At 33.7% G+C, this 24,266-nt stretch overlaps 3 protein-coding genes and 1 long non-coding RNA gene across 8 annotated transcripts; 3 read left to right on the top strand and 1 right to left on the bottom strand.

The window, feature by feature from the left end:
* Positions 1 to 3,095: 3,095 nt before the first annotated feature.
* Positions 3,096 to 7,306, top strand: LOC7457351 (probable E3 ubiquitin-protein ligase RHB1A). Of its 5 annotated transcripts, XM_024595746.2 has the most exons (7): positions 3,096 to 3,247; positions 3,321 to 3,423; positions 4,267 to 4,479; positions 4,757 to 4,883; positions 5,806 to 6,175; positions 6,329 to 6,438; positions 6,721 to 7,085. In XM_024595746.2, the coding sequence occupies exons 4-7, from the start codon at positions 4,821 to 4,823 to the stop codon at positions 6,748 to 6,750; spliced, it is 573 nt and encodes a 190-aa protein (XP_024451514.2). In that variant the 5' UTR covers positions 3,096 to 3,247; positions 3,321 to 3,423; positions 4,267 to 4,479; positions 4,757 to 4,820; the 3' UTR covers positions 6,751 to 7,085. The 5 variants fall into 5 exon arrangements, with proteins under 5 accessions (XP_024451514.2, XP_024451515.2, XP_052306526.1 ...); XM_024595747.2 differs by lacking the exon at positions 4,267 to 4,479; XM_052450566.1 differs by lacking the exons at positions 3,096 to 3,247; positions 3,321 to 3,423; positions 4,267 to 4,479 and having other exon boundaries at positions 5,030 to 6,175; positions 6,797 to 7,306.
* A 2,495-nt stretch (positions 7,307 to 9,801) lies between these two features.
* LOC112326643 (uncharacterized) lies at positions 9,802 to 14,734 on the top strand. The gene is made up of 2 exons (XR_002980504.2): positions 9,802 to 13,913; positions 14,005 to 14,734. It is a non-coding gene; the product is annotated as an uncharacterized LOC112326643 (long non-coding RNA).
* A 1,493-nt stretch (positions 14,735 to 16,227) lies between these two features.
* LOC18096358 (mavicyanin) lies at positions 16,228 to 17,289 on the bottom strand. The gene has a single exon (XM_006386542.3). The coding sequence runs from the start codon at positions 17,016 to 17,018 to the stop codon at positions 16,509 to 16,511; it is 510 nt and encodes a 169-aa protein (XP_006386604.2). The 5' UTR covers positions 17,019 to 17,289; the 3' UTR covers positions 16,228 to 16,508.
* A 3,392-nt stretch (positions 17,290 to 20,681) lies between these two features.
* Positions 20,682 to 24,266, top strand: LOC7497211 (protein DETOXIFICATION 34; the record flags this gene model as incomplete). The annotated part of the gene is made up of 7 exons (XM_002302558.4): positions 20,682 to 21,194; positions 21,817 to 22,442; positions 22,641 to 22,697; positions 22,812 to 23,050; positions 23,463 to 23,581; positions 23,724 to 23,810; positions 24,024 to 24,266. Coding segments are annotated over 7 exons (1,737 nt in total), but the record flags the coding sequence as incomplete, so codon positions are not given.

Below are 24,266 nucleotides of genomic sequence, written 5' to 3'. Positions count from 1 at the left end.
GTTGACTCATGAATGGTTGTTAATGATTTGAGTCAATCAGGAAAAACAGAAATGAGTTGTTATCTTTTATGGCATATTTGGCTTATAAGAGAATGGAATGGTGGGATCAATAATTGACATTAAAAAATAGACGTTAGGAATGGAAAGAGTTTTAACATTTTTTTTACAAATTATTAATAATATATTTTAATTAAAATCTAATTTTTTTTTTGAAAAATAAAAGATCTAAAGGGTTACAAGCAAATGCTAAATGTCCAGGCTTAAGAGGTTGAGCCTATGCATACTAGCCCAATGGAAAGAAAGACAACCTTCCTTGCTTGGCCTTTTTTATTTATTTAAAGGTAAATGACAAGTTCATATTGGTAGTATGATGCATCGTCTACAAGTTTAGATTCCAGTCACCACCAATGGATGGGAAGTTCTCAGTCCAAGTTTTGGAACCTCATAAAACTATTTTCAACCCTTTCACTCGAAAATACATAATAGGCATTCTAAAAATCTTATTAAACCTGTGTCTAACATCAAAACATTCTTCAATCAATTTAAAAAACCAAAATTGAATCAAATTAAAAAATATCTCAAACTCCAATCTACTTTTACTAGCGAGATAAAAACTCTAAAACATCTTAATGACACTCTTCTCAACAAGATGAACCTATTGACACCAAAATCATCCTTTTGTTATTCTTGAAATGGGACAAACCGACCTCTCTCTAACCCTTCCTTTTCCAATGACTTTCTCTATCTTTTGTCAAACACAAAGATTAAAATGTTAAACAAATAAAGTTTAAGGTCAAACACACATTACAAAAATATAAAGGATCAAACATTTACAGGTTCAATCTTTATGGATCAAAGTGATTTATAGTATTATTTTTTATACTATAAATTAAAGTTAGATTCCATTAAATTGAGCTCTAATTATGTTTTGATTTTTTTATCAAACATTTTGAACTCATAAGAATATACAAAGAAAAGAAAATCTGAACAAAAAAAAATACCAATATAACATGTAATGATGAAATTGAGAAATAATAAAGTGCAATGATCAAAATGAAAAAAAAAAACATTATTCACCGAATAGTTCCATCCACAATGCAAATGTATGGTAATATATAGTTCAAAAATTCACCAAATAGTTCCATCCACAATGCAAATGCATAATAATATATAGTACAAAAACAATATTTATTGTATAACAAGTTTGAGTTGCAATTAAGATGTTGCGGGAGTATGACTTTTGGATCAATAAACCACAACCTTTATATAATCACTAGAAAGGTGAAAAACAAAAGTTTTAAAAGCACTTACGAGAGAGGTGAATTAGGAGCTTAATTTAAGATTTAATATCTTAAATTTTTTTATTCTTTAACTCCTCAAAATGCCAAAACTAAGGTTCAATATTCTTTTGTTGTATGCTAAAATTTTTCCTTGATATATATCCTATACTTTGTTGAAATAACCAATCATACACATGTATAATTATTCAATGTATAAGTGTATAAAGTAAAAGAGATAAAGAGTGAGAGAGACACATCAAATTTATGATGGTTTGATCAATCTTGCCTACTCCATTAATTGAGTCATCGTTCAATTATTCACTAATCACTCATGATCTACTTGTGAGTGAGACCTTACAAATAATCTAATTTTTTCATGAGTTTAAGATTAAAAAACCCTACACTTATGATCTTTTTTAAGACTTAAGATCTTAACATTTCAATAGCTCACAACTAAGATTTTTTCAAGTGGTTTTATTGTCACTTACACTTTCATAATGGATAATATCTCACAAATATTTATCACACCTTATACTAATAAGAAGATTACAATGAATTAAACTCAAGTTTTTATAAAAAGTAATCAATAACACGCACGCCAACCAATCTGCACTACATGTTTACTCTAACCCATCATATTTGTTTTGTAAACCCCCAGTTAAAAAAAAAAACATTTAACCCAGAAATGATACAAGTCAATTTGAAATATAAATGGAATATTTCTAAGTAATTAGAAATAAAACTTTAGGGAGAAAGATGTTTATGTTCGATAATTTAAAAAGGGGTCGAGATCGGGTATCGAGTTAAATGAAAAATACTGAACTAGACATAAAAGCATTGTGGTAAATAAGAAAATCCTAACCTATAAATACATGTTTTTTTCTTCTCCTTATAACCGACAACAAGAATAGAGAGAGGGGGGGAGATAAGGGTTTTGATTTTCTTTCTATAAATCTTTAAGAAAAACACAAAAAATAAGTTAAATTAAAGTGGTTAAGAGAGTTTTCGATGGATTAAGAGGAGGGATTCAAGCTTTTCTAGAGTTTTTATGCTTGGAAAGAGAAAGTTGAAATTAGAAAGAGAAAGAGAAAAAAAAAGGTGAAGAAAAATGGTTTTTCTTTGCAAATTTCTTCTTGAATTCTTGTTAGTAAGAGGCAAGAACTACGTACTCCTACATTGATTAATTATGATTCTCATGCGTTTTGGAACTTGGCATGTTGTGATTTAGTTATGGAAAATTGAGTTGAATGTGTTAGGTTGTTTTAATTGATGATTTTTGCTTTTTTTAATTTTTTTTTTTAGTTTCACCCTTTAACATTAGATTTTTTTATACTCCGGATGGACTCAAATCGAGTTTTCTAATTTATTTTTGTTATTATTTTTTATTAGTTTATTTATTGTTGTTGTAATTTTTATTTAAATTATTAATTCAGTTAATAACTTGAATTTTTTTTTAAAATTCTTAATATTTTTTATTTTGAATTTTTTAACTAACACGTGTAATACATGCAATATATCCAGTTAATGCTAAACCATTTAATAATAATCAAGTTGTAGTAATTTTTGTAAAATATACTCCATTCAAGGTTGTTAGACTTACTAGTTAACTTGTAAAATCGTATATTTTTACAAGTCAATTTATATTAAGGTTGCTAAATTATTTTAGAAATTCAAAAATTAATAAAATTAAATTAAAATTAGATAAAATCAATAAAATCAGGTAATATCTGATAAAATCACGAGTTTAAAACCGATTTTACGATTTCATCGAAATAAAACATATATAGCAGTATTCTAGCCCTCCACATCAGCATCAGCCAATAGCCACACACCACATACAACATTTACCCTAATCTCTTTCTCTCAGTCTCAGGCTCTCTCAACAATTAACCAGCTACTGTGAGATCGGCGGCTTCCTCTTCATCAACAACACTCTCTTTTTTTCCCATTATCAACGACTTTTCTAAGTAATGCAAGTTGTCAAGTTTTACTCATCTGAAGCAATCAACATCATATTCACCTGCTTCTTAATTGAAACAGGAAATAAGGGAACTGCGAGCTTTGGGTGTGGAGAGCAACATTATTGGTTACACCTCGAGTACTGCTGAGGCTCCTGATCAACAGCAAACTTTCATGGAAGCAGGTCTAAATGGCTGGTTTCAAAAGCCTATGACTTTTGAGATAATAACTCCATTTCTTTCTAACCTCACAAACATTAACTGATCTAGATTATCATGAAGAGAGATCTGCCAGTCGATCCATGAGCTTTATGCATTTACTTTTGTTGTTGTTATCTGAGCTTTTATGCATCCCAGTTGTTATCTACGGACTAATTCAACATTCTACTTAGTTTGTCCTCATGAAAATTTATCAGTTATTTTGTGTCTTTTCCAGAGGAAAGAAAACTTGTCATAAATGCTTGAAGAAAAAATAGATTTTGTTGCTGCAATGTCAAAAAGTTTACATTCTGTGTATACCAGGGAGTCAGGGACCATATTCCACGTTCTTGGTTTAGGCCATTTGAAAACTTGCAGGTGATTTTTTTAGGAGAAGGTGGAGATCCAATAAAAGTTAAATTCTGGTTGAAGTTTGAAAATGGGAAGAAACTTAGATATGTGGAATGTAAATTGTGAGAGAATAGAGAGTGCAAAAACATAGAAGTAATATAATTTTTTATATTTCAAATCATCAAGCAAAATTTAAATCTCCAGAAGTTTTAAGTGTTAGCTAATGAAAATTTATCAACATGGATAATTATATTGTATTTTTAAATTATATATTTATTTTTATTTAAATTATATATTTTTAAGTATTTGAACCATGTATAAATTTTTATTTAAATTATTTATTTTAAGATATTTGAATATTATATACATATAAAATTTTCTTATGATTTTACAATTTATTTTATTTATATTATATTTTTTATACCGTGTTAAAAATATGTTTTTTACAACCTTAACTCCATTAATTAATTAATTAATAGGCAAAAGACTCGACTCAACTCAGACTCACAGGGATAATGAGTCTGTATTATCAAAATGAGTGGAGTGCGCAGTGAGGAAAGCAGCAACAGAAAAAAGTATAAAGCAACAAAGACAAAATTACAAAAAGCAGAGTCACTCCTCCCCTCCCCTCCCCTCCCCTCCCCTCCCTTTCTTCTCACCGAATCGTATTTTGCTTCGGCGTCTCTCTTCAGGTAAGCTTCATCCTTCACATCTTTTAGTACTGATAGACTCTCCTTCTCCCTCTCCTTTTTTTTCTTAACTTTTTAAATTACAGTTTTCTTTCTAATATAGGCATCTCTGTGACCTTTCAAATTAGGGTTTATCTCTTCTCTTTGCCCATTTGGGTTCCGAATTTGACGCATGATAGTGTCTGCTAATAACTTATGTATTATTAGTTTTTGTGATTTTTAAGGTGATGATATTAGTGACACGTATAAACTATACTGTTCTTTTGATGGGAAATAACAGGTAGCTTAGCTATGCCACAACCATTGGTACCATTTATTGAATAACAGAAACAAGATTGCAGGGAATGGGAGGTTGCTGTTGTTCTTCAAGGAAACCTCATTTAAACGGAACGCCCGTTTATTATTATGTTAGTAATATTTACTTTATCCTTACTCTCTAAGTATATGTATATGATATCTGCCGGTCATGTTTGTTCTAGTAGATTTTGGTTGACATTAATGTTGTGTCATTATGGTTTCTTGCTTCTGTTGAAGTGGATGTGGGTTCTTGCAGGGCGAAAGTTGTGCTTTTCGGAATTGTGCATAGGATTCGGAACTAGCTAGAGTTTTAGGATCTCTCTTTGAGGTTTAAACTGGGTGGGGTTGTTATCATACAAGATGGCGTTTTTGGTTTTCCCCATTTGCTACAGTTTATCCTCATATAAATGCACTGCTATAGAGATAGTTTTGAAGTGGAGCTGGGGTTATTTAATGGCTGTTACACCTGTGAAATGTTACACTTTGGTGTTCAATCAGTTTGGATTGGGAAAGGAAAGGCTATTCTTGAGAATGTTTTATGCGATAATGGGAGAATTTTAGGGTCAACGTTGCACATATAGGGGACAGAACATGTTATAACTCAGTTGTTTTAGCCATGAATATAAGCTTAAAAACATGCCTCTAATTTTAGCTTTCTAATTCTTGCACTATTTCACAATCCGTTCCTTGAATGACAGCAAGCCAAATAGAGAAAAACCTTGATGCTGTTCAAAAGTGCCATTTGATTGATCAATTTTTGTGAATGATTGCTTAATTGAATTGTAATCTATAGGTTTGAGGGAGCTTTATTGTTGAGATTCTGTAAGAGAACTGATGTAAGATGCAATTATAAATAATTCTTAGAACAGACTGATACTCAAAGTTTGTATTCTGCACTTTTTTTCTACTCCATTCTACAATGACATAGCCTAAAACTACTACCACTTCAAGCAAAATATCTTGAAAATGGGCTCATATAGGTTCTTTTGGCTAACAAAATATCATCTTGAAATTTATAACATCCTTGTGCAGTGTCCGCCAGCTTTGGAAGAGCATGTCTCCTTAACATCTCACAATGTTGCAGCCTCTGCATTCACTGCAGGTCTCCTTGTTGAATTGAATTTGAATACATCAACGCCTGATACTTTCCGCCCCCCTCCTGTGCCTCTGCCATATGATGTGGTTTTGGGATGTCCACAATCACCAGATTCTGAGTCTGTTAGGGAAATAATTAGTCGCAGTAGTTTTGAAACTTTGGCAACATGTGAAGATCTTGAAGAATTGGACTGCAAAACTCATGCTAGTTCATTTCTTTTCTCCCCAAGGAAGTCAGACGTGAAAAAATTCCATGAACCTGTTGCATCAGCAACAGAAGAAGATGCTTGTCCGATATGCCTTGAAGGTGTGGTGGTGCCTTTTCTCATACGAGATAAATGCTGTTTTCAATTTATGTTTTTACAGTTTTTCTGGATAAAGAGAAGTAAATCAAGGTCTCCTGAATTGATGTGTAGTTGTCCAAAAGTAATTAGTCAGCTTTGTCTGCTTGCATTTGCAGAGTATGACTTGGAGAATCCAAAACACATCACGAAATGCGAACATCATTTTCACCTTTCCTGCATTCTAGAGTGGATGGAAAGGAGTGACATCTGCCCCATATGTGACCAGGTTTGCCTCTTGTAAAATGACCTTATGTGCTGTCAGTGGATGATCTTAGTGCTCTCTTATTACCTATGAGATGATTGATGTAATCTGGAATTCCTTCTAAATAGCCGCTTTGTTATCCCCTTGAGGAATATGCTATTTAGTTGGTTGTTTCACTTAAAAGATAGAAGCAAATATGAGGGAAAAAAATTTACTCTTCATGCTTTTGTGGAATGACTCTACTACTCGCTATTGACTCATGGTTTTTTTATACATTTATTTGCACTATGCTTTTTTATGTTACAGGAAGTAATAATTGACCACACCTACAATTAGTTGCTGTCTAATGCTTTTTGAGATGGAGGTTTTTTTGCTGTTTCAGTTAACAGCTTGCCAACTTTAGTGGGCTGCGGATGGTGTCAATTCTGTCTCACTGCTGGCTGGTACAGTGCCCACAGGTTCATTTTTAATTTGGTCTTGCTTGGTTTGAAGGGTCAAATTATCATTTTGTGTGGCTCCTCTTGAGAAGTTCAGTGGTAGTAAAGGAATGAACTTTTAGGACTATATAGAAACTGGTTTTCCTCTGTTTGTGCCTCTATAACCATGTTAATACCTCGGTTGCTAGTTATGAAATGGATCTGCAGATAACTACACGGTTGTTGGAGGGAGTACATGCAAACCATGTACCTTCAAGTTAAAAAGCAAATGGTCAGTGCTGTCTTCCATGTTGTTTTAGCATACTATATTTCTCTTTCTTTTGCATATTCTTTTCTATTTGCTTGTTGTATGCTGTGTATAGTTGTTCTTTTAAAAAGGTATACTGTGTGAATTCAGATTGACATGGCATTAGATGTATGTCTACTGTTTAATTTTAAGAAAAAATCTTGTATCATCCCCTAAGATGCATGCTTCTGCATATCAATTCCTTGTATCTTTCAATTGCCTGATCACAAATTTATAAGCTCCTCCCATTCCTTGTTTCTGGTATTATATAAAAATTGTAATACCTTTTCTATCTACGATCTTCTTTGGGAAACTAAGTGAAACATATTTCTAGGAACTTCTTTCCAACATTTTTTTGAACCGAAATTCAAGAATTGGCCTTGATATTTGGTAGAAGGGATGGTCAATGGTCAGGTTGGGTCAGTGTTTTTTTTTTAATGTTTTCGCACCTGACTTGGGTAACTCCATAACCATCATTCACTTCCGATCGAATCAGGGGAGTTGAAGTGTTTTTTTCACCTATTGAGGTACCCAACACAATCTTTTTTATTTTTTTGAACTTTTTAAAAAAAATGATCTCTTTAATGTTTTTTAGCACATCATGAAATTACATTCTAAAAAATTTATGCAAAGAATCTCACAAATGTGACCAATAATTTTATTTTTTTAAATCACATTTAAAAATTAATACATGTGATAAAAATATAAATTATGTTATTAAATATATTAGTGATTTATGATAAGTAGTACATCAATAGTAATCAGGATGATTGTATACATGAACCATTCAAGATATCTTTTATGTTTATAAAATGTTTAGTTATGTGCTTATCATTTGATCAATAACTTTATATCATGTGTTTTGAAAAAATATATGGAAAATCATATATCACTGTGATGCGTGACAGAATGACGACTCCACTTGGGAAGGTATTGTTTATGACAATATTGGACTAAGCTTTGTGTATTTGATGTGTTTAAGTTTTTGCAATTTTATCTTTTTGTTAATGTTTCTGTTTCCGTGCATTTTATAGAATTGTCTCATGCATCACATGTTTTAATTTTTGAAAGCACACACAAGCTTCTAAGTTAGGTGAAGAACTAGCGATTTGTCATATGACTATTGGTCAGGGTTCAGATGCGTGAAACACCCAACTCATATCTGAGTGTCTGCTTGGTAATGGTGAGTATACATGCCTTAACCATTTCTCGCAACACCCCTACACTATCTTTATGAAGATCGTCACTAGGCAGATATGAGACCCTTTTGAGACCAGGTAGAAAACCTACCCATGTTCACATAATGAATAGAACCCATCTTTACGAAGGTATTAACACCCTACTTGAGGTAAGCTGCTTCGCGATTTGATGTGATAAAAAGGTTTAAAAATTGTCTTTTCATCGGATATTAGAAATACGACTTACATGTAAGTTCATAATCTTTTACCGTGAGTAAGTCAAAACATTAAATTCTTCTTTATTCTTTGCAATTTTATTATAAAAAAACATCCATAAATAAAAAAAAAATACAAACAAAACTCATTTTCACCATTTTTCTTTTCCCTTTTTTACATCCACATTTGCACGTTACAAATTATAAAAATTCAAAAAAAACTAAACAAACATTACATCAAACAATTTGGAATTTACAAAATAAACCAAAAAAAAATTCAGAATAGTGCCGGGCAGCCCTGTGAGGTTGTAGGAAACGTGGTGGCGCGTTCTCTCCATGCGCGGCCGTAAAAGACAAGCGACATGGGGGATCTGCAAAGGCTTCCTCTTGGTTTCTTTTTCTCGCCGGCGGTGACCTGCACAAACAACAAAATCGCAACAACTAGTTGATTTTAGTTTGTCTTTCCCTTTTTAGATCTGTTCTTGGTCTTCTTTCTTCCTCGATTTGCTGTGAGGGGGAGCTGCTGCGGGGGAAGAAGGCGGACAAATCTGGGTCTGTATGCGCCGCTGTGTTTGGTCTGATCTTGGGTTGGTGTCGGCAATTGCTATCGGAGGCCGAATGAAGGGGGATCTGGTTCGGTCGGTGATTTTGGTTGGAAGTGGAGCTGGATCTGTGGCCGGTAGAAGAGGGAAGATCTGTTGGCTACGGGCTGGAAGGCAGGCGCCGCTGTGTTCGGGCTGTTACTGGAGGGTCTGATTCGGGTCTTGTCAAGCTAGCCGGTGATGGTGAAGGAGAAAAGTGAAGGGCTGCCTTGGCTGGTCTGAAGATGGGGATGGTTGTGGGGTTGACGGTTTCAGCCGTGTGTAGGAAAGGGGAGGCTTGAGGTGAGCCGGCCGGGAAAGGGAGGTGTAGAAGATGGTCTCTGTCTGTGTTGGCCATGAGAGGGAAGGTCTGGTGAGGGGCTGTATTGTGGCCGACTGGGAAAGGAAAATGTGTGGTGGCCGGGCGTGTGTGGGGATGAAGAAAAGAGGTGCTGGGCTTGGGAGAGAAAAATCAAAGCCAGGAGTGCGACAACTTTTTGTTTTTGGCCAGGAGGGGGCGACCGGCTGGTTTGAAAGAGATGAATTTTTAGGGTTAGGGTTTTTTGTATTCTCTCCAGATGTGCAAAATTGCCCCCCCTTGTGTATGTGTTGGAAACTTATATTTATAGGTAAAAATGTTGTTAGGTCCCCAAACTTGGTCCCTCAACTTCTTCTTTTTTTTTGTTAATTTGATTTTTTTTATCAACATCAACTCGAATGAGGAAAATCATTGATTTTAAAAATAACAAATGAAAAGTCAAATGCGTTTTGATAAGAAAACCTTTTGAAATCAATGATTTTTCTCTTTCGAGTTGATGTTGATAAGAAAAATCAAATTTACAAAAAAAGAAAGAAGTTGAGGGACCAAGTTTGGGGACCTAACAACATTTTTTCCTATAAATAGAAGTTTCCAACACATACACAAGGGGGGGTAATTTTGCACATTTGGAAAGAACACAAAAAAAACCCTAACCCTAAAAACTCATCTCTTCCAAACCAGCCGGTTGCACCCACTTGGCAAAACAAAAAAAGCAGCCGCACCCCTTCTAGTTTTGGGATTTTCTTCTTCCTTGGTCGCTCCTTTTCTCCAGCCACCATCTCCTTCTCACAGTCACTCCCCCTCTCACCAGCAAAGCCTTTCCTTGCTCACCGGGCTTTCCTCCCAAAGCCAGCGCCCCCCTCCCTTCGGCCAAAGAGAACCAGAGATCAAAAGCTTCTAGCCCTCTCTGCCATTGCAGTCTTTCCCCCTGTTTCCCTTTCCATTTCCCCCCACAGACCGACCTCTATTTTTTCCCCATTTCCTTTTGCCCTCATCCAGCAGGTCTTACCTTCTTCAGCCTCTATACACACCGACCTCCACAAAGACCTGACAGACCCAGAGTCGTTCCCCTTCACTCTCCCCTCTTGTTTCTTCTTCACACCATCACCAGTCAGCTTGTCAAGACCCGAAGTAGACCCTCCAGCATCAACCTGCACACGGCTGGACTTGTAGATCTAGATCCATTTCCAATCGAACCCCCTGATCGGACAACCACCTCCCATATCCACCGCAGCTTTAGCGGCCCCGGACAACAGCAACAACCAGATCTGCCATCGGCAGAAGGAAAAAACAAACTGGGAGGAAAAGAGAACAGAAGGCTTTGAACAAATCTAAAACCGAACAAAATTGTTTGTTTGTTGCGTTTCCTTTGCTTCGCAGGTGACGTTGCTTGTCACCACCGGCGAGGGAAGGAAGAAGGGAGGAAGCTAAGGCTAGATCCACACGCTTCTTGAGCGTTGTCTGCGGCGGCGCGTGAACCCAGGCGCCGCCAGTGGCGGTGGCGTGTGGAGAAGAAGTGCCGCCACTGTTCCTGAAGATCCAGAAGTCTTCCCAGCATTGCTCTGAATTTTAGAGGGTTTATTTTGTAAATTTTAAGTTGTTTAATGTACTTTTTGTTTAGTTTTGAATTTTTATAATTTATAGCCTGCAAATGTGGATGTAGAAAAAAAAAAGAAAAAAAACATAGTAAAAGTGAATGTGTGTTGTATTTTTTTTATGGATGTTTTTTATGATAAAGCCGCAAAGACAAGAAGAATTTAATGTTTTGATTTGCTCACGGTTAAGAATTATGAACTTACATGTAAGATATATTCCTAATATCTGATAAAAAGATAAAATTTTTAAAAACTTCTTTAACACATAAAAAAAAAACCCATGAAGCAGCTTACTTTAGGTAGGGTGCACTAGGGGTGCTAATACCTTCCCTAGCCACAACCTGTCCCTTACTCGTGAATCTCTGATAAAGACCAATACATTCAGGTTTTCTAGTAGCCTTCAATCAAATACTAGGTGGCAACTCCTAAAGAACAAACCAACGAACGAAAAATCGCCAACCGACATCACGTGAGTGACGTGCGATAGAATGACGACTCCACTGGGGATTTCTCCTTTTGGGTAGTGCGTTTATATGTTCTTAATTGATACCATTATTATAAATTAAAATTTTAAAGTTAGAAGCGTATATTGGTTTTTACGAGGATTGTAACATAATATTGTAAGAATAACTAATTATATATATGAACAAAATCAAAGAAAAGATTTTTTTGTTATTTATAAATTAAAATTTAATTCATAAATAACTTAGTGAAAAGCAACTTTGAAAAAATTATAGAGTTCAATTTCCAAGCCAACTCAATACATAAAATTAAAAAGAAAAATCAATTTAAAAAAACAATGAAAAAAATTAATCGGGTCGGTTAATTTATCAAACCCGCGATCCATGTAATGAAATTGAGATAACCTTTTAGAATGAAAATAGAAATAAATTATGAAATCAAATTCCTAATAAAAATAATGTTGAAGGATAAAATTGAAAAAAAAATCAATTTTAAAAAAGAACCTTAGAGAAAGACTAAAAGACAACCTAAACTAACTTTTAAACTTGTGACTCGAATTATTAATATGAGATTACCTCATAGAAGGTAAACTAAAAAAAATCATGAAGCGTAATTAACAATCAATCTAATATTGAAGGATGTAATTGAGAAAAAAAGAAAGAATTTGAAGGGAAAAAAACAAGGATTAAATTTAACATAACACATTGGTATTTTTTTAGAGAATTTATGCGGAAATTAAGGAGAGAAGAAGAAAAAAAAACAAGACTCCATGTGCCAATATTATATACACGTGTCGCACCACCGATAAGGGCTTGTTAAGAAGCTTTCAAAGCCACCAAGGAAGGCAACATTCTAATACCATATGTTGTCACACGCATTGTTTGAGCATGATGTCTTTTATACACTAGCGCCAACCACTTTGTCACTACTCATTGGCTTTAGTCCATGTAATTGTTTTCAGTTTTATATTTGGCTTCTCAAGCCTTAATTGTTTTAGATCAATAAAATGGAGCTCTATTTTGCAAAACCTAGCATCAAGCGGCCATTAAGATTTTTCCTCGACATCGTAGTATCCCCATATCTAGGCAATCAAGAAACATTGATAAGTTCAATCCTAAATAAAATTCAATGCTAAAGGCCCAAGTTTTTTTAAAAAAATTAAGTGATAAAAAAAAGGTTGATTTTTCCTATGTTTTTGCAATTTAGTCTTCGATTCTTTTAAGAAAAAAGAGTTGAATATTTGTATGATGTTCAAATTCAGTTCCCATTACTTTAATTATTTCAAATCTAAGTATCAACCAAGCATTTTTTTTTTTTTCAAAATTACGAGAACCTTGCCCAGAAACAATCAAGTAATTTGAAATGATAAAATTCAAGAGTCGAAAGAATTGAGTGACAAAACAAAATATGGCATTATTATAATTCATAGTAAAAATTTATATGTGTGAACAATGATTCCATAAAATCACAAAATGTTTTTTCTTTTCTTTTTAAATGTAATTTGATCTCCAGGGGTAGTCACTCAGCTGCTTTTGAATCACCACACCACAATCGACTACAAAGCCGTAAGAGACTAGCTATTACTAACTGAAGTTCCTACATCCGTTTCAAAAAAAGAAAAAGGATTTGCTACATAGATCAAATCAAAGCATTCATGGTCTTTGCTGTAGCTTGTTAGAGAGGCTGCTTTCAGAGATAGCCGCCTCTCTCGTCGTGACTGTCCCAATCAAAGCATTCATGGTCTTTGCTGTAGCAGGTTTATTGGATTCTTATATTTCAACAGTGGCAGTGGGTAATATAACTTGAAAACATGTTTTGCTTAGAATTGCAGTGTCATAATTTTTAGAACTATATAAAATCCTGATATTCTTCTGGATTGAACACAAATATTTAAAGTCGGATGAAACTATAAGATCAAACGAGGTGGCAGATTGTTGACTTCAGGAACTTTTGAACTGATAAAATTCTGTGTTTTTAATTTTAGGGAACACTTGCCAACTTTCTTTTCTTTCTTTTTTACAAAATAGTAGGGTTAATTTTTTTTAAAAAAATTACTTTTGATATCTATAATTCGGTATCAAGGTTTAAAAAAATTATAACTTGCATTCCGGGTTAACATAAACTCTGAAATCAAATAAAAAAAATCAAATTATCCCATATATAATATACATTAGAAACTCAAATAAAAGAGAAATACGAAATTTTCTTTCCTCCGAACAGAATTTCTCTCTCTTCAATTATCATTTTGTCTTTCTTTTCATAATGACATGATAACTCGAAAAATAGCAAGGAAAAAGATCGATGCGGTAAAGCACCAGGTGCGAAGAATGATGATAAATCTGTTTCTGGGAGTGAAAATCAGGAATCTCCTGCCAAAAAGCCAAAATTGTTTAGCTGTAGAAAGGACCCTGATTACAGTGGAGATGGTAATTACTTTGTTTTGTCCTGTCTTTTGTTCAATTGCATGCTTGCTTTATAAGTTCAGCTCAATTAATTATGAATTCTCCACCACTGTAGTTAATGAAAAGCAATCTCCAAGTTCATTGCTGGCCCAGGAGGTTGATAATAAGATCAATGCAGGAGGCATGCCAATAGATTTTGTGAATTTCTCTGGAATCCGTCAAATTTTCACCTTTTGCTTCAAGGAATTTTGGTACAGCAGTTAATTGTTCATCACCAAAACTTCCATTTTTGGAATGATTTGGTTTAATAAGGTCAATGCAGGACAGACACCGGGACCTGGGTCGCTTGGTGGTGGGGTGCGCCTGGTTTATTTGAAGTGAAGGTGGTGGCTATGAAGTTCGGCTGGATTGTGGGTTTGATGAGGATATGGGTTTATGGTTGGAGAGAGTGGCTGGTGAGGGATTAAAGGAAAAAGAAAGGTGGCAGTTAGATTTTAAGTGTGGTTCGATTGATTTTTAAAATGTTTTTTATTTAAAAATATATTAAAATAATTTTTTTTATTTTTAAAAAATTATTTTTGATATCAGCGTATTAAATTATTTTAAAAACATAAAAGAATATTAATTTGAAGCAAAGAAAAAAATAAAATAAAATTTAAAATTTTTCAAAAACATTTTTAAAACGTAAAAATAAACAGTATCTTAGAGGAAGATGAGTGAAGGAAGATGACTAGGTCTTTTTTATTAATGTGAAATTTGTAATATTTAATGGAAAGACTTTTTAGATATTAAATAAAAAATAATAGTATATATGTAAATAATTAGATAATTTTTGTTGATTTTTTTTTTTGGATGTGTCATTACAAGATGTCAATTATTATGAGTGAACTAAATTTTAGAATGTAAATTGTAATTTTTTAAAATTTAATAGGCAATGCAATTTTGAACAAATTATAAAATGATAGTGTTAATTTTTCAAAAAATAATCAGAGAAAAGACATTGATGGATGTATTGTGAAGAACATCACAACCATATAGATAAATTTAAACAACAAATTCAATATATTATGTTGTCGGGAACACGTAACCTATTAAAATATTATATTTTTAGTTTAATTTAAAATTTAAAATAATATTTATCCATTACAAATCAAAATAATTGATTATTAACGCTATTTTATTCTCAATAATTATGATAATTATTAATTAAAATGGTTAGTTGCAGCTAGTCAAATTGTTTTTAACTTAGTATTTTCATTAATAATTATGTTAACAATTTAAATTTTAATAAAGTTTCTTAGTAGGTTAGTTGTGGTCAATTTAAATTTTAATAAGAATTTTGAACTTAGTAGGTTAATTAACAATTATAAATAAAATGACGTTAGTTATTTTAATAACTAAAAATTTTGGAATAAAATTTCTGATAAAGAATTGATCAAAAAAGAAATAAATATTGAAAATAAAAAAACTTATAATTTTGATTATATTTCAATAAGTCACACTATTACATTGAAATAACATAACTCAATATGCTATTTTATTTATATTTTTTAAAATTGTGCTAATTTATTAAAAAACAAATCATAAGCTACTTGAGGAAAAACAAAACTCTAAAATTCTAACACGATTTTTCAACTTTCAGGCACTGAGAACCACAAATCACACACACACACACACACACACACACACACATATATATATAATCGTAAATTTTTCTTTTAAAAAAACATTGAGTATACAAGTTGTTTTCTAAAACAATTCAAAGACTCATACGATTATCTAATTAAATAAATTAATAATTATTTATGTAAATAAAAAAAATCATTAAAAATAATTAAAAAAAATTAAAAAAATTAAGAGATGGATATAAATCAAGATATTTAATAACGCAATATGAATCATTTATTCAGTTATGTGTAATGAATTTATTTATGAAAATCAATATGTCATATAAACCAATACACACATAAAATTTATTAAATAAAATAAAAGGAGAAACTTTTGGGTAAGGCTGCACAGATTAAAAATTGTAAAAAAATAAATGTTTTTATTTTAAAAAATGAGTTTAATCTATATATAAAAAAATTATAGATGAATCATATTAACCTCATAAAAATGAAACACATTCTATATAATTAAAAAATAATTTTTTTTTCAATAAAGCTAAGTAAGACGAAATATTTTTTTTTTGTCTTATTCAAATAAAATCAATTTATTTGATTGGTCAAGATTATAACTCATATTATTAAATCTTTTTTAAGAATACTATTGGAATCTAAATAATTTACTAGAAAAATAACACAACCAGTGCTGTTTTGGGAGACCATCTACCATCAACTAATAAGAAACAATACTGCCATCAGTTGTCCTGGACGACTTGTATTTTCATTGAAGACATCATGCAGTTAATGATGAATCTCATTTATAAAAAAGAAAATTAATATAGCGAAAAAAAGAGAGAGGAAACATATACTTTGAATCTGCCATTAATCATGTTTTGCTACTTAATTAATATAATAAGAAAAAAGAAAAGAAAAGTCTTGGGCTAAAAACGAAAAAGAAAATAAAAATAAAAAAAGCCCTCCGGATTGGTAAAAAGCAGGCAGCTCGAAAACCTTCCTAATAGCCAAATCCCAAGAGACAGCTTGCAAGCAGCACACCCGAAGCCCATGAAAGATTACTAAAAGAAAGAGTTGAAGCACTACTAGGTGAGATCTGAGATAACGGAGCAGGACCCAAATTTGAAGTTGCCGGAGCGACCAGGATGTCAATCTTTTGTCCTGCTTGGCAGTGACCAGGGTAACCACATATGAAGTAGAAGTGGCCAAGCTTTTCAAGAGTGACTGTGTCGGAGCCGTTGGTGTAAGTAGCTATTGGTGATGTTGCATTGCATGACTCGAAACCCTGATGCGTCACTTGCTTCACGTTGTGGAATTGGTTGTTGTAGTTGAAGACTAGAGTATCACCAACGTGAAAATTCTTGTTGGCAGCCCAATCTTGGTAATCCACTTGACCCATGCTTGTCCAACCAGCAGAGTCACCGACTTGGTAAACGGTAGCCATGGAGACTCCGCAAAGAGCCGTCGTCAAGAAAGAAACCACCAGTATTGTTTTCCTGAAATTAGCCATGATCGCTTGGAAGACAATGAATATGGGTTGCAAGAAAGCTGGTGCGTAAAGAGAGAGCACTGAGAGAGAGTTCTAACTTCTAAGGTTTGTTTGAATGGGTTTGTGAGATAAATCGCCTCAGGTATCCTGTATTTATAGTGCGAATCTAATCCTGATTCTTCAAGGATACGGATTTCCGGATTTGTATATTCTTTTTTACGCAATCCATATCACTGAAGGAGAAGTTCCTAATTTCATGTGTACATACTGAGTTCGGATTCGCGTTGTTGAAGCTGCCATAATTCCCTGAAACATTAAAGGACGAAATTTTTAAAAAAATATTACACAAAAAGATTAAAAATAAAAAATAAAGATTAAAATTGAAATTAAAAAAATTAGAGGGAAACAAAAAAAATTTAAATTTTAGGGTTAAATTGAAAAGAATAATAACATTAACAAAAAAAAATAAAAAAAATTTAAAAGATTCAAGACCAAATTGTAAAAAATAATATATCATATATAGGCTTTGTAAAATTTTAAAGACAACTTTAATGTGTTCTAAATGCATTTTTCATGAACGATTATATATCAAAATATCATAAAAAAGCACAAGAACAAACTTATATAATAACGGTTTAAAAAATGACATTTATGGTTGTTTAGAATGTTGATGATGCATTACACAATTCAAAAGCCATGACCAAGTACTTATAATGTCTATTATGAGTTCAAAAAGTAGTATTGTGCACATCTTCCAAGTGAACTCGAATTTGATGACATTGGGCTTGGAGATCCAATTTCATAAAAACACTTGGCATCGTGTAGCTTATCAGTCATATCATTCATAGTCATTATGGGAAAGCAATCCTTGATCATGGCTTTGTTTAATGCTTTATAATCTATATAAAAATGTTATGAGCCATCTTTTTTCTTTAGTAAAACCGGTGAGGAAAAATGACTATGACTAAGATGAATGGTCTCGTTTTCTAGCATCTCAAATACTTAGCGTTCGATCTCATTTGACCAACTGGTAACAAACCCTAAAAAGGTTTATGATAGGCTAAATGCCAACAAGCCTGAGAAACTTGTCAAATACTGATAAGATCACTCATTTATTAAGGTGTAGTTGTCATAAGTCTAACCTATAATACCTGAAAACCTCGCTAACAAACCCTTAGAGAGGAAAGAGTACCCTAAGTCATACATACACAGGGGGTTGTAGCTTCAAAGCACCCCCGAGTAAAATTCATTGCCTCCTTACCAATCATTTATCTTTTAGAAGGCAACTAAGCCATGTAAGCTTCAGGTTGCTGACCATTGACAAAGGCCACCTCCCCAACACTCAAGGTGTTAAAGAGCATCATCCTCAAGAGTTTGAAGTTATCTCTCCCTCCCCTAATGATATCTTAAAGCACTAAAAGAAGTGATGTCTTCGCTCCTAAAACCAAATCTGCTCCTATGAGAGTCTATTTTTCTAAAGAAAAGGAAAGGAAAGATGTGCAAAGTGAAGATAAAGGAATGATTTACTCAAGAAATCTTCAAAATCAAACTTGACAAAAACTGCGAAAAGGCAAAAGAAAGAAGGAGATAAAGAGCTAGGGTTATAAAGGAGATAATTTATCACCCTTAATGTTGAATAAGTGACTCATCATGTCATCTTAAATCCCTAAAAGCCTACTCAATTGTTGCATTAAAGGTGAGCTGTATTTTTTATTCTTGAGAAGACCCTTTCCATTAAGAATGTGACATCTGGCCACAAGAATCCCAACAATTTTATATTGGGCAGACAAAACACATAAGGAAGGTAAAATATCTCTCTTAAAAAACAAGTGGTATTTTCAAAATCTTTGTGAATTAGATATGAAAAGACTTGGGGAGCTACTAATGGATAAATATATTTCATACTAGAATTCATTCCCTCATACTGGTGTTTTATCCTAGCACCCAACATAGAAATCTAGGATCATCATCTCTCTACACCCTAGATAGGCAAAAAGTTCTTTAAGAGTTGTCCATATATCAATTAATATTAATGTTAATTATAAAGGTTGATCTCATCAACATTAATATTATGTACAAAATGATATAGAGCTGTTTTTCTATAAACACATGGTACTCCCATCAACATTAATGCCACGTAAAAAGACACTTACATCAACATTAATGTTGATTTAAGGGTCCACTCCCACCACCACTTGGATGAGAAGAAGCAAAAGACTTATAACCCCTCGAATAAGAGGAAAAAAGTTCAAGGTATAAAGATTATAAATATTCTCTAAACAACTCAGACAAGGAGGACAATCTTCACTCTTTTGCAATATATTATCAGCATTTATCATACATGAACTAAGAACAAACATTCTTGTTCGTAGAATTTTATTATTCATTTACTATAACTCTTCACTATAAAATCATTGACTTAATCATTAATAGGTATTTAAATCCCATAAAAAATAATTGTTTTACATAAATTTAAATTTATGTCACTAACCCTATTTACCCCAAGTTATGAATAATAAAAAATTAACATAAATATATGATTATTTATTATTCAAACACTCAAAAACTCAAATTCCTTGATATATTGGATTCCAGAATATCATCTCATATTATAATTAACATTTTCATGTTTCAACTTTCAAAGATCACAAAAGATATTGCAACTCATGATGACTTCGGCTTATATCAAAATCATTCTGAACAATTGTAGCAGAAAAGGAGAGGTAACTATAAATTAGTACCTATAATTTTTTGAAAATGAATTAAACAATTCATCTAGTTTCAAAAACTAATTTATTAGTCCATAATCGTTAAGTGGTTGACAGATTCGTCAATTTTGCACTTAATACCTAAAATATCCTGTAAGGAAAAGGGGGAGGAGGGAAAGACACGGGGAAAGGGGAGAAAAAGAGAGGATGAGAATGGAAAGAAGGCGAAGGTGAGAGTTGAGGAGATAGAGAGAAGAGATGGTGGTTGTGTTGGCGGAGGAGAGAGAGGCAGCGAGAAAGGTAAGGGGATAAGGAAGGAGAGAGAGGAAAGGGAAGGGGGAAGAAGGAAAGAAGAGAAAGGCAAAGAGAGACAGAACAAGGTTATTGCGTTGGTAGAGGGAGGAGGAAAGGATAGGTGCAGGTGGAGAGGTGAGTTGGTTGACGGCGGAAATTTACGAGTTGAGGAAGCAATTTTGAAAACATGCATTAAGTAAGGACACCTTATCACCATTCTAACAACAAGCTCGTAAAAAGACAGTAAAAATAGTTAGAAAAACAATCTTTTTCTAGGCAAGACATGATTTCCATATGCATATATTAATTAACTAGCCGTGAACAATTAAGCAACAGGGTAATAAGACAAGACATGATGAATGCACAACTCTAGATGGGGACTCACATACCATGTCTATCGAGGATACTTTACGCAAGCATCACATACCATGTCTATCGAGGATACTTTAGGCAAGCATCACATACCATGTCTATCGAGGATACTTTAGGCAAGCATTCTTTGTTGGCAAATAAATGAAAACTGACTAGACGCCTAAACTCAAAGACTAAGTCAAATTCCCCCCCTTTCTCTCATATTTTTATCCTCTTGTTTCTTTCCATGGCTAGCCTCGTTTATAGCAAGCATTCTAGAAAAAATTGGTACATCCTTCTTTATGCTTGCTAAAAATAAAAATAAAAATAAAAACATAATCAACGAGAGCAAGAGAACTTGAGCTTAATCTTAGAAACAAGAAAAGCAGAAAGTATAGTAAAAATAGGGAATACTAAAGGAAATGAAGAATCCAAAGCAGAGGAGAGCAGTAGCTCATCCTCTGCTGGATCACCCCCCAGTGAAAAGTTAAGGTCAGTTAGTGCCTCTCCCTTTATTGATGGTGTCTCAAGAAGTGATTCATTTGTGAGGGATAACCACCATTTCCTTGAAACTGCGGATCTCCACCCTGCACCTTCAACGTTGATCACTAATGATCAGGGAGGAGATTATCCTCCTGCAATAGGCTTTGGGGACGCAAAATACATATGTTTGTTGGAATCTTCAAAGTTATGGGCAATTGCAGGCCCCATAGCATTCAATATCCTTTGCAATTACGGAGTTAACTCGTTCACGAACATCTTCGTTGGCCACATTGGAGATATTGAGCTATCTGCGGTTGCAATCTCTCTGTCTGTCATTGCAAATTTCTCTTTTGGTTTCCTGGTCAGCTTCCCTCGGATCCTCTTTTTGTTTTCTTCTAGTCATTTATTGTTGAAGCAGTGAATTTGCATTATAGTTTAATTTCCAATGTTTGGTTTTGATAACTAAAACAAAGTTGGGTGTCCTAATCTTACATTCATTGAACCTTTCGAATCTTTTTCTGCATTTGGTTCAAATTCGTGGTAGGATCTCTGTTTAAAATTTATAGATGAACTTTATAGATGCCAAGAGTAAGGATAAAAGTCCTTTGCTTGGTTCATAAGGTATCAAGGGCGGTGCTCAAAGTAATTCTTACCCCACCTCTCATGCTTTACAAGGGAGAGAACCGGTAGGCTAAACACCATTTATTATCTGATTGAAAGTTAATGATTAGGGAAAACCTGTTGGGGCAAGATTCATAGTTTCTAGCACATACTTCATTGGCAGGAAAGAAAAAGGAAAAAAAAGGAGCCAATTCTTGATCAGCACCTTTATGATTGACTACTTATTTATCTTGTTGAAATCCATCTTTAAGCAATGGAATTTAGCTTCTGATTTGTGAGACCATGTAAAGGGTGTGTCGCACATTTGATTTCATTTTACCGTTCTAGCAATCCACTAATTGTTAGATTTATTTAAAATGCAGCTTGGTATGGGCAGTGCTCTTGAAACGCTATGTGGACAAGCATTTGGAGCAGGGCAAGTAAATTTACTTGGAGTGTACATGCAAAGATCATGGATAATTCTGTTTGTTGCTTGCTTATTCTTGTTGCCGCTGTATGTATTTGCTACTCCAGTACTAAAACTGCTTGGACAACGAAAAGATATCGCAGAACTTGCTGGAAAATTTACTATTCAAGTTATCCCTCAAATGTTCTCGTTAGCCATCAATTTCCCTACTCAAAAGTTCCTGCAGGCACAAAGCAAGGTTGGAGTTTTGGCATGGATTGGCCTTGCAGCTTTGATCATACACATTGGGGTGCTTTATCTCTTCATAAACGTATTCAAGTGGGGTTTGGCTGGTGCTGCCATTGCTTATGACATCTCATCTTGGGGCATTGCTTTGGCTCAGTTAGCTTATGTGGTTGGTTGGTGCAAGGACGGATGGAAAGGATTGTCTTGGTTAGCCTTTAAGGACATTTGGGCTTTTGTTCGGCTCTCCATAGCTTCAGCTGTGATGCTTTGCCTGGAGATTTGGTATTTTATGACCATAATTGTTCTTACTGGACACCTTGAAGATCCTATCATCGCAGTTGGGTCCCTTTCTATCTGGTGAGAAACCCCTTCGCTGAAATAACACTTCCTGTGCACATTCCATATCTTACAGTAGTAATGAAAACTTGAAAACATTTTCCAAAGCAAATAAAAGCACCTTGAGAGAAGCAGAAACAGATTTCCTATTTGATTACTAGAGACATGTTAGTGGGACTATTTTTGGTTCGTTGATCTTGGCTTCAATTTCTTTCTCAGCATGAACATCAATGGTTGGGAAGGCATGTTGTTTATTGGAATCAATGCAGCTATAAGGTACAGCTAACCTCACCTCATTTTCTGGCTTCCTTTTGCATTAGGATTATATATCTCCCTTTCATTGGATGTCAACATTCCTCATGAAACAACGGGCTTTCCTTTATTTCGCAGTGTTCGAGTTTCTAATGAGCTAGGATCAGGCCATCCGAGAGCTGCAAAATACGCTGTCATTGTCACATGCATTGAGTCTCTCCTTATTGGGATCCTTTGTGCAGTGATTATTCTGGCAACTAGGAACCATTTTGCTATAATTTTTACTGCTAGCGAAGAGATGAGAAAAGCGGTGGCCAATTTAGCATACCTTCTTGGTATAACCATGATCTTAAATAGCATTCAGCCAGTAATCTCAGGTATAAATATGCCAACAATATATATAAAATCCCTATAGATAGCCATGGAATAATTAGGTTGCGTTTACTTGTGAATTTTTTTTTCATTTTTCAAAAAAAAATTAAAAATAGAAAACTAAAAAAAGGGTGTTTATTAACTGAAAATGAAAATTATTTTCTTGTCTAATTCTCCATTTTCTTAGAAAATCGAAAAACATTTTCATGTCTTTTTAATATTTTCAAGATAAGCCAACCAAGATACTTGTTTTCTACTTTGAGATAAAACTGTATCTAAAAAGCATGTTTCCTTAATTGTTCATAGAAAGTTTCTATAAAATAAACAGGGAAACGAGAGATGAATACCGAGATACTGTTTTCTGAAGAAAACAACAACATTAACCTCGCCAGTACGTATAACTTACATCACATGCAGGTGTTGCTGTGGGAGGTGGCTGGCAAGCCTTGGTGGCTTATATAAACTTGTTTTGTTATTACGTTGTCGGCCTTCCTCTAGGGTTTCTTCTTGGTTACAAAACAAAATTGCATGTCAAGGTATTCTTCTTTCATCACCTTTACGATCAAACCAACATAGTTAAACTGGAATGTTAAGCAACTGCAACTATATAGTATGGATCAGACCTGGTTAATAAACTGGAGTAGTTCAGTATTGTTATTAAATACTACTTTCTTACAGGGAATTTGGATAGGCATGATTATTGGGACTTGCCTGCAGACATTGATCCTTGTTTTTATTGTTTATAAAACCAACTGGAACAAGGAGGTGAGTAACTTGCTTACACTTCCTGACTGTGATTTTGTGGACATGAATATTATTGCTGCATCCATGTTTATGACTCTAGTCTATTGTTCCATGTGATCATGCACCATCAGTTAACCTTGCGGGAAAAAAAGAGAGAGATGATTAAATGTTTGATCATCTGTTTCTACTCTTTTTTATTTGTTCCTCGGCTTTGATTTAGAGTTGAATTTTCAGGTTGAACAAGCTTCTGAACGAATGCGAAAATGGGGTGGACAAGAAGAGCAACAACTATCCGGCGATTCGAATCAAATCAACATTTTGACCACTTAAATTTCTCCTGGCACCATAAATGCCTAAAGAATTTTCTTGTATGTTTAGAAATTTGTATTTGTTTTCCGTTGTCCAATTCAATAATTTAGGCGGTGTATTAAACAATTCCAGAATTTAATTTCATCAAAATTCAAATGCTTCTTGCAA

Source organism: Populus trichocarpa, chromosome 2 (assembly GCF_000002775.5).
Source record: "Populus trichocarpa isolate Nisqually-1 chromosome 2, P.trichocarpa_v4.1, whole genome shotgun sequence".
NCBI classification, from domain to species: Eukaryota; Viridiplantae; Streptophyta; class Magnoliopsida; order Malpighiales; family Salicaceae; genus Populus; species Populus trichocarpa.
This window is presented reverse-complemented; position numbering and strand designations above follow the sequence as displayed.

Bases quoted from the DNA above. Each gene is read 5' to 3' on its own strand.
- LOC7457351 (XM_024595745.2), top strand. From the start codon at position 5,740: ATGGGCTCATATAGGTTCTTTTGGCTAACAAAATATCATCTTGAAATT. The intron at 6,176-6,328 runs GTGTGGTGGTGC...TTGCATTTGCAG, and splicing joins TTGTCCGATATGCCTTGAAG to AGTATGACTTGGAGAATCCA. The intron at 6,439-6,720 runs GTTTGCCTCTTG...TTTATGTTACAG, and splicing joins TCTGCCCCATATGTGACCAG to GAAGTAATAATTGACCACAC.
- LOC18096358 (XM_006386542.3), bottom strand. From the start codon at position 17,018: ATGGCTAATTTCAGGAAAACAATACTGGTGGTTTCTTTCTTGACGACG.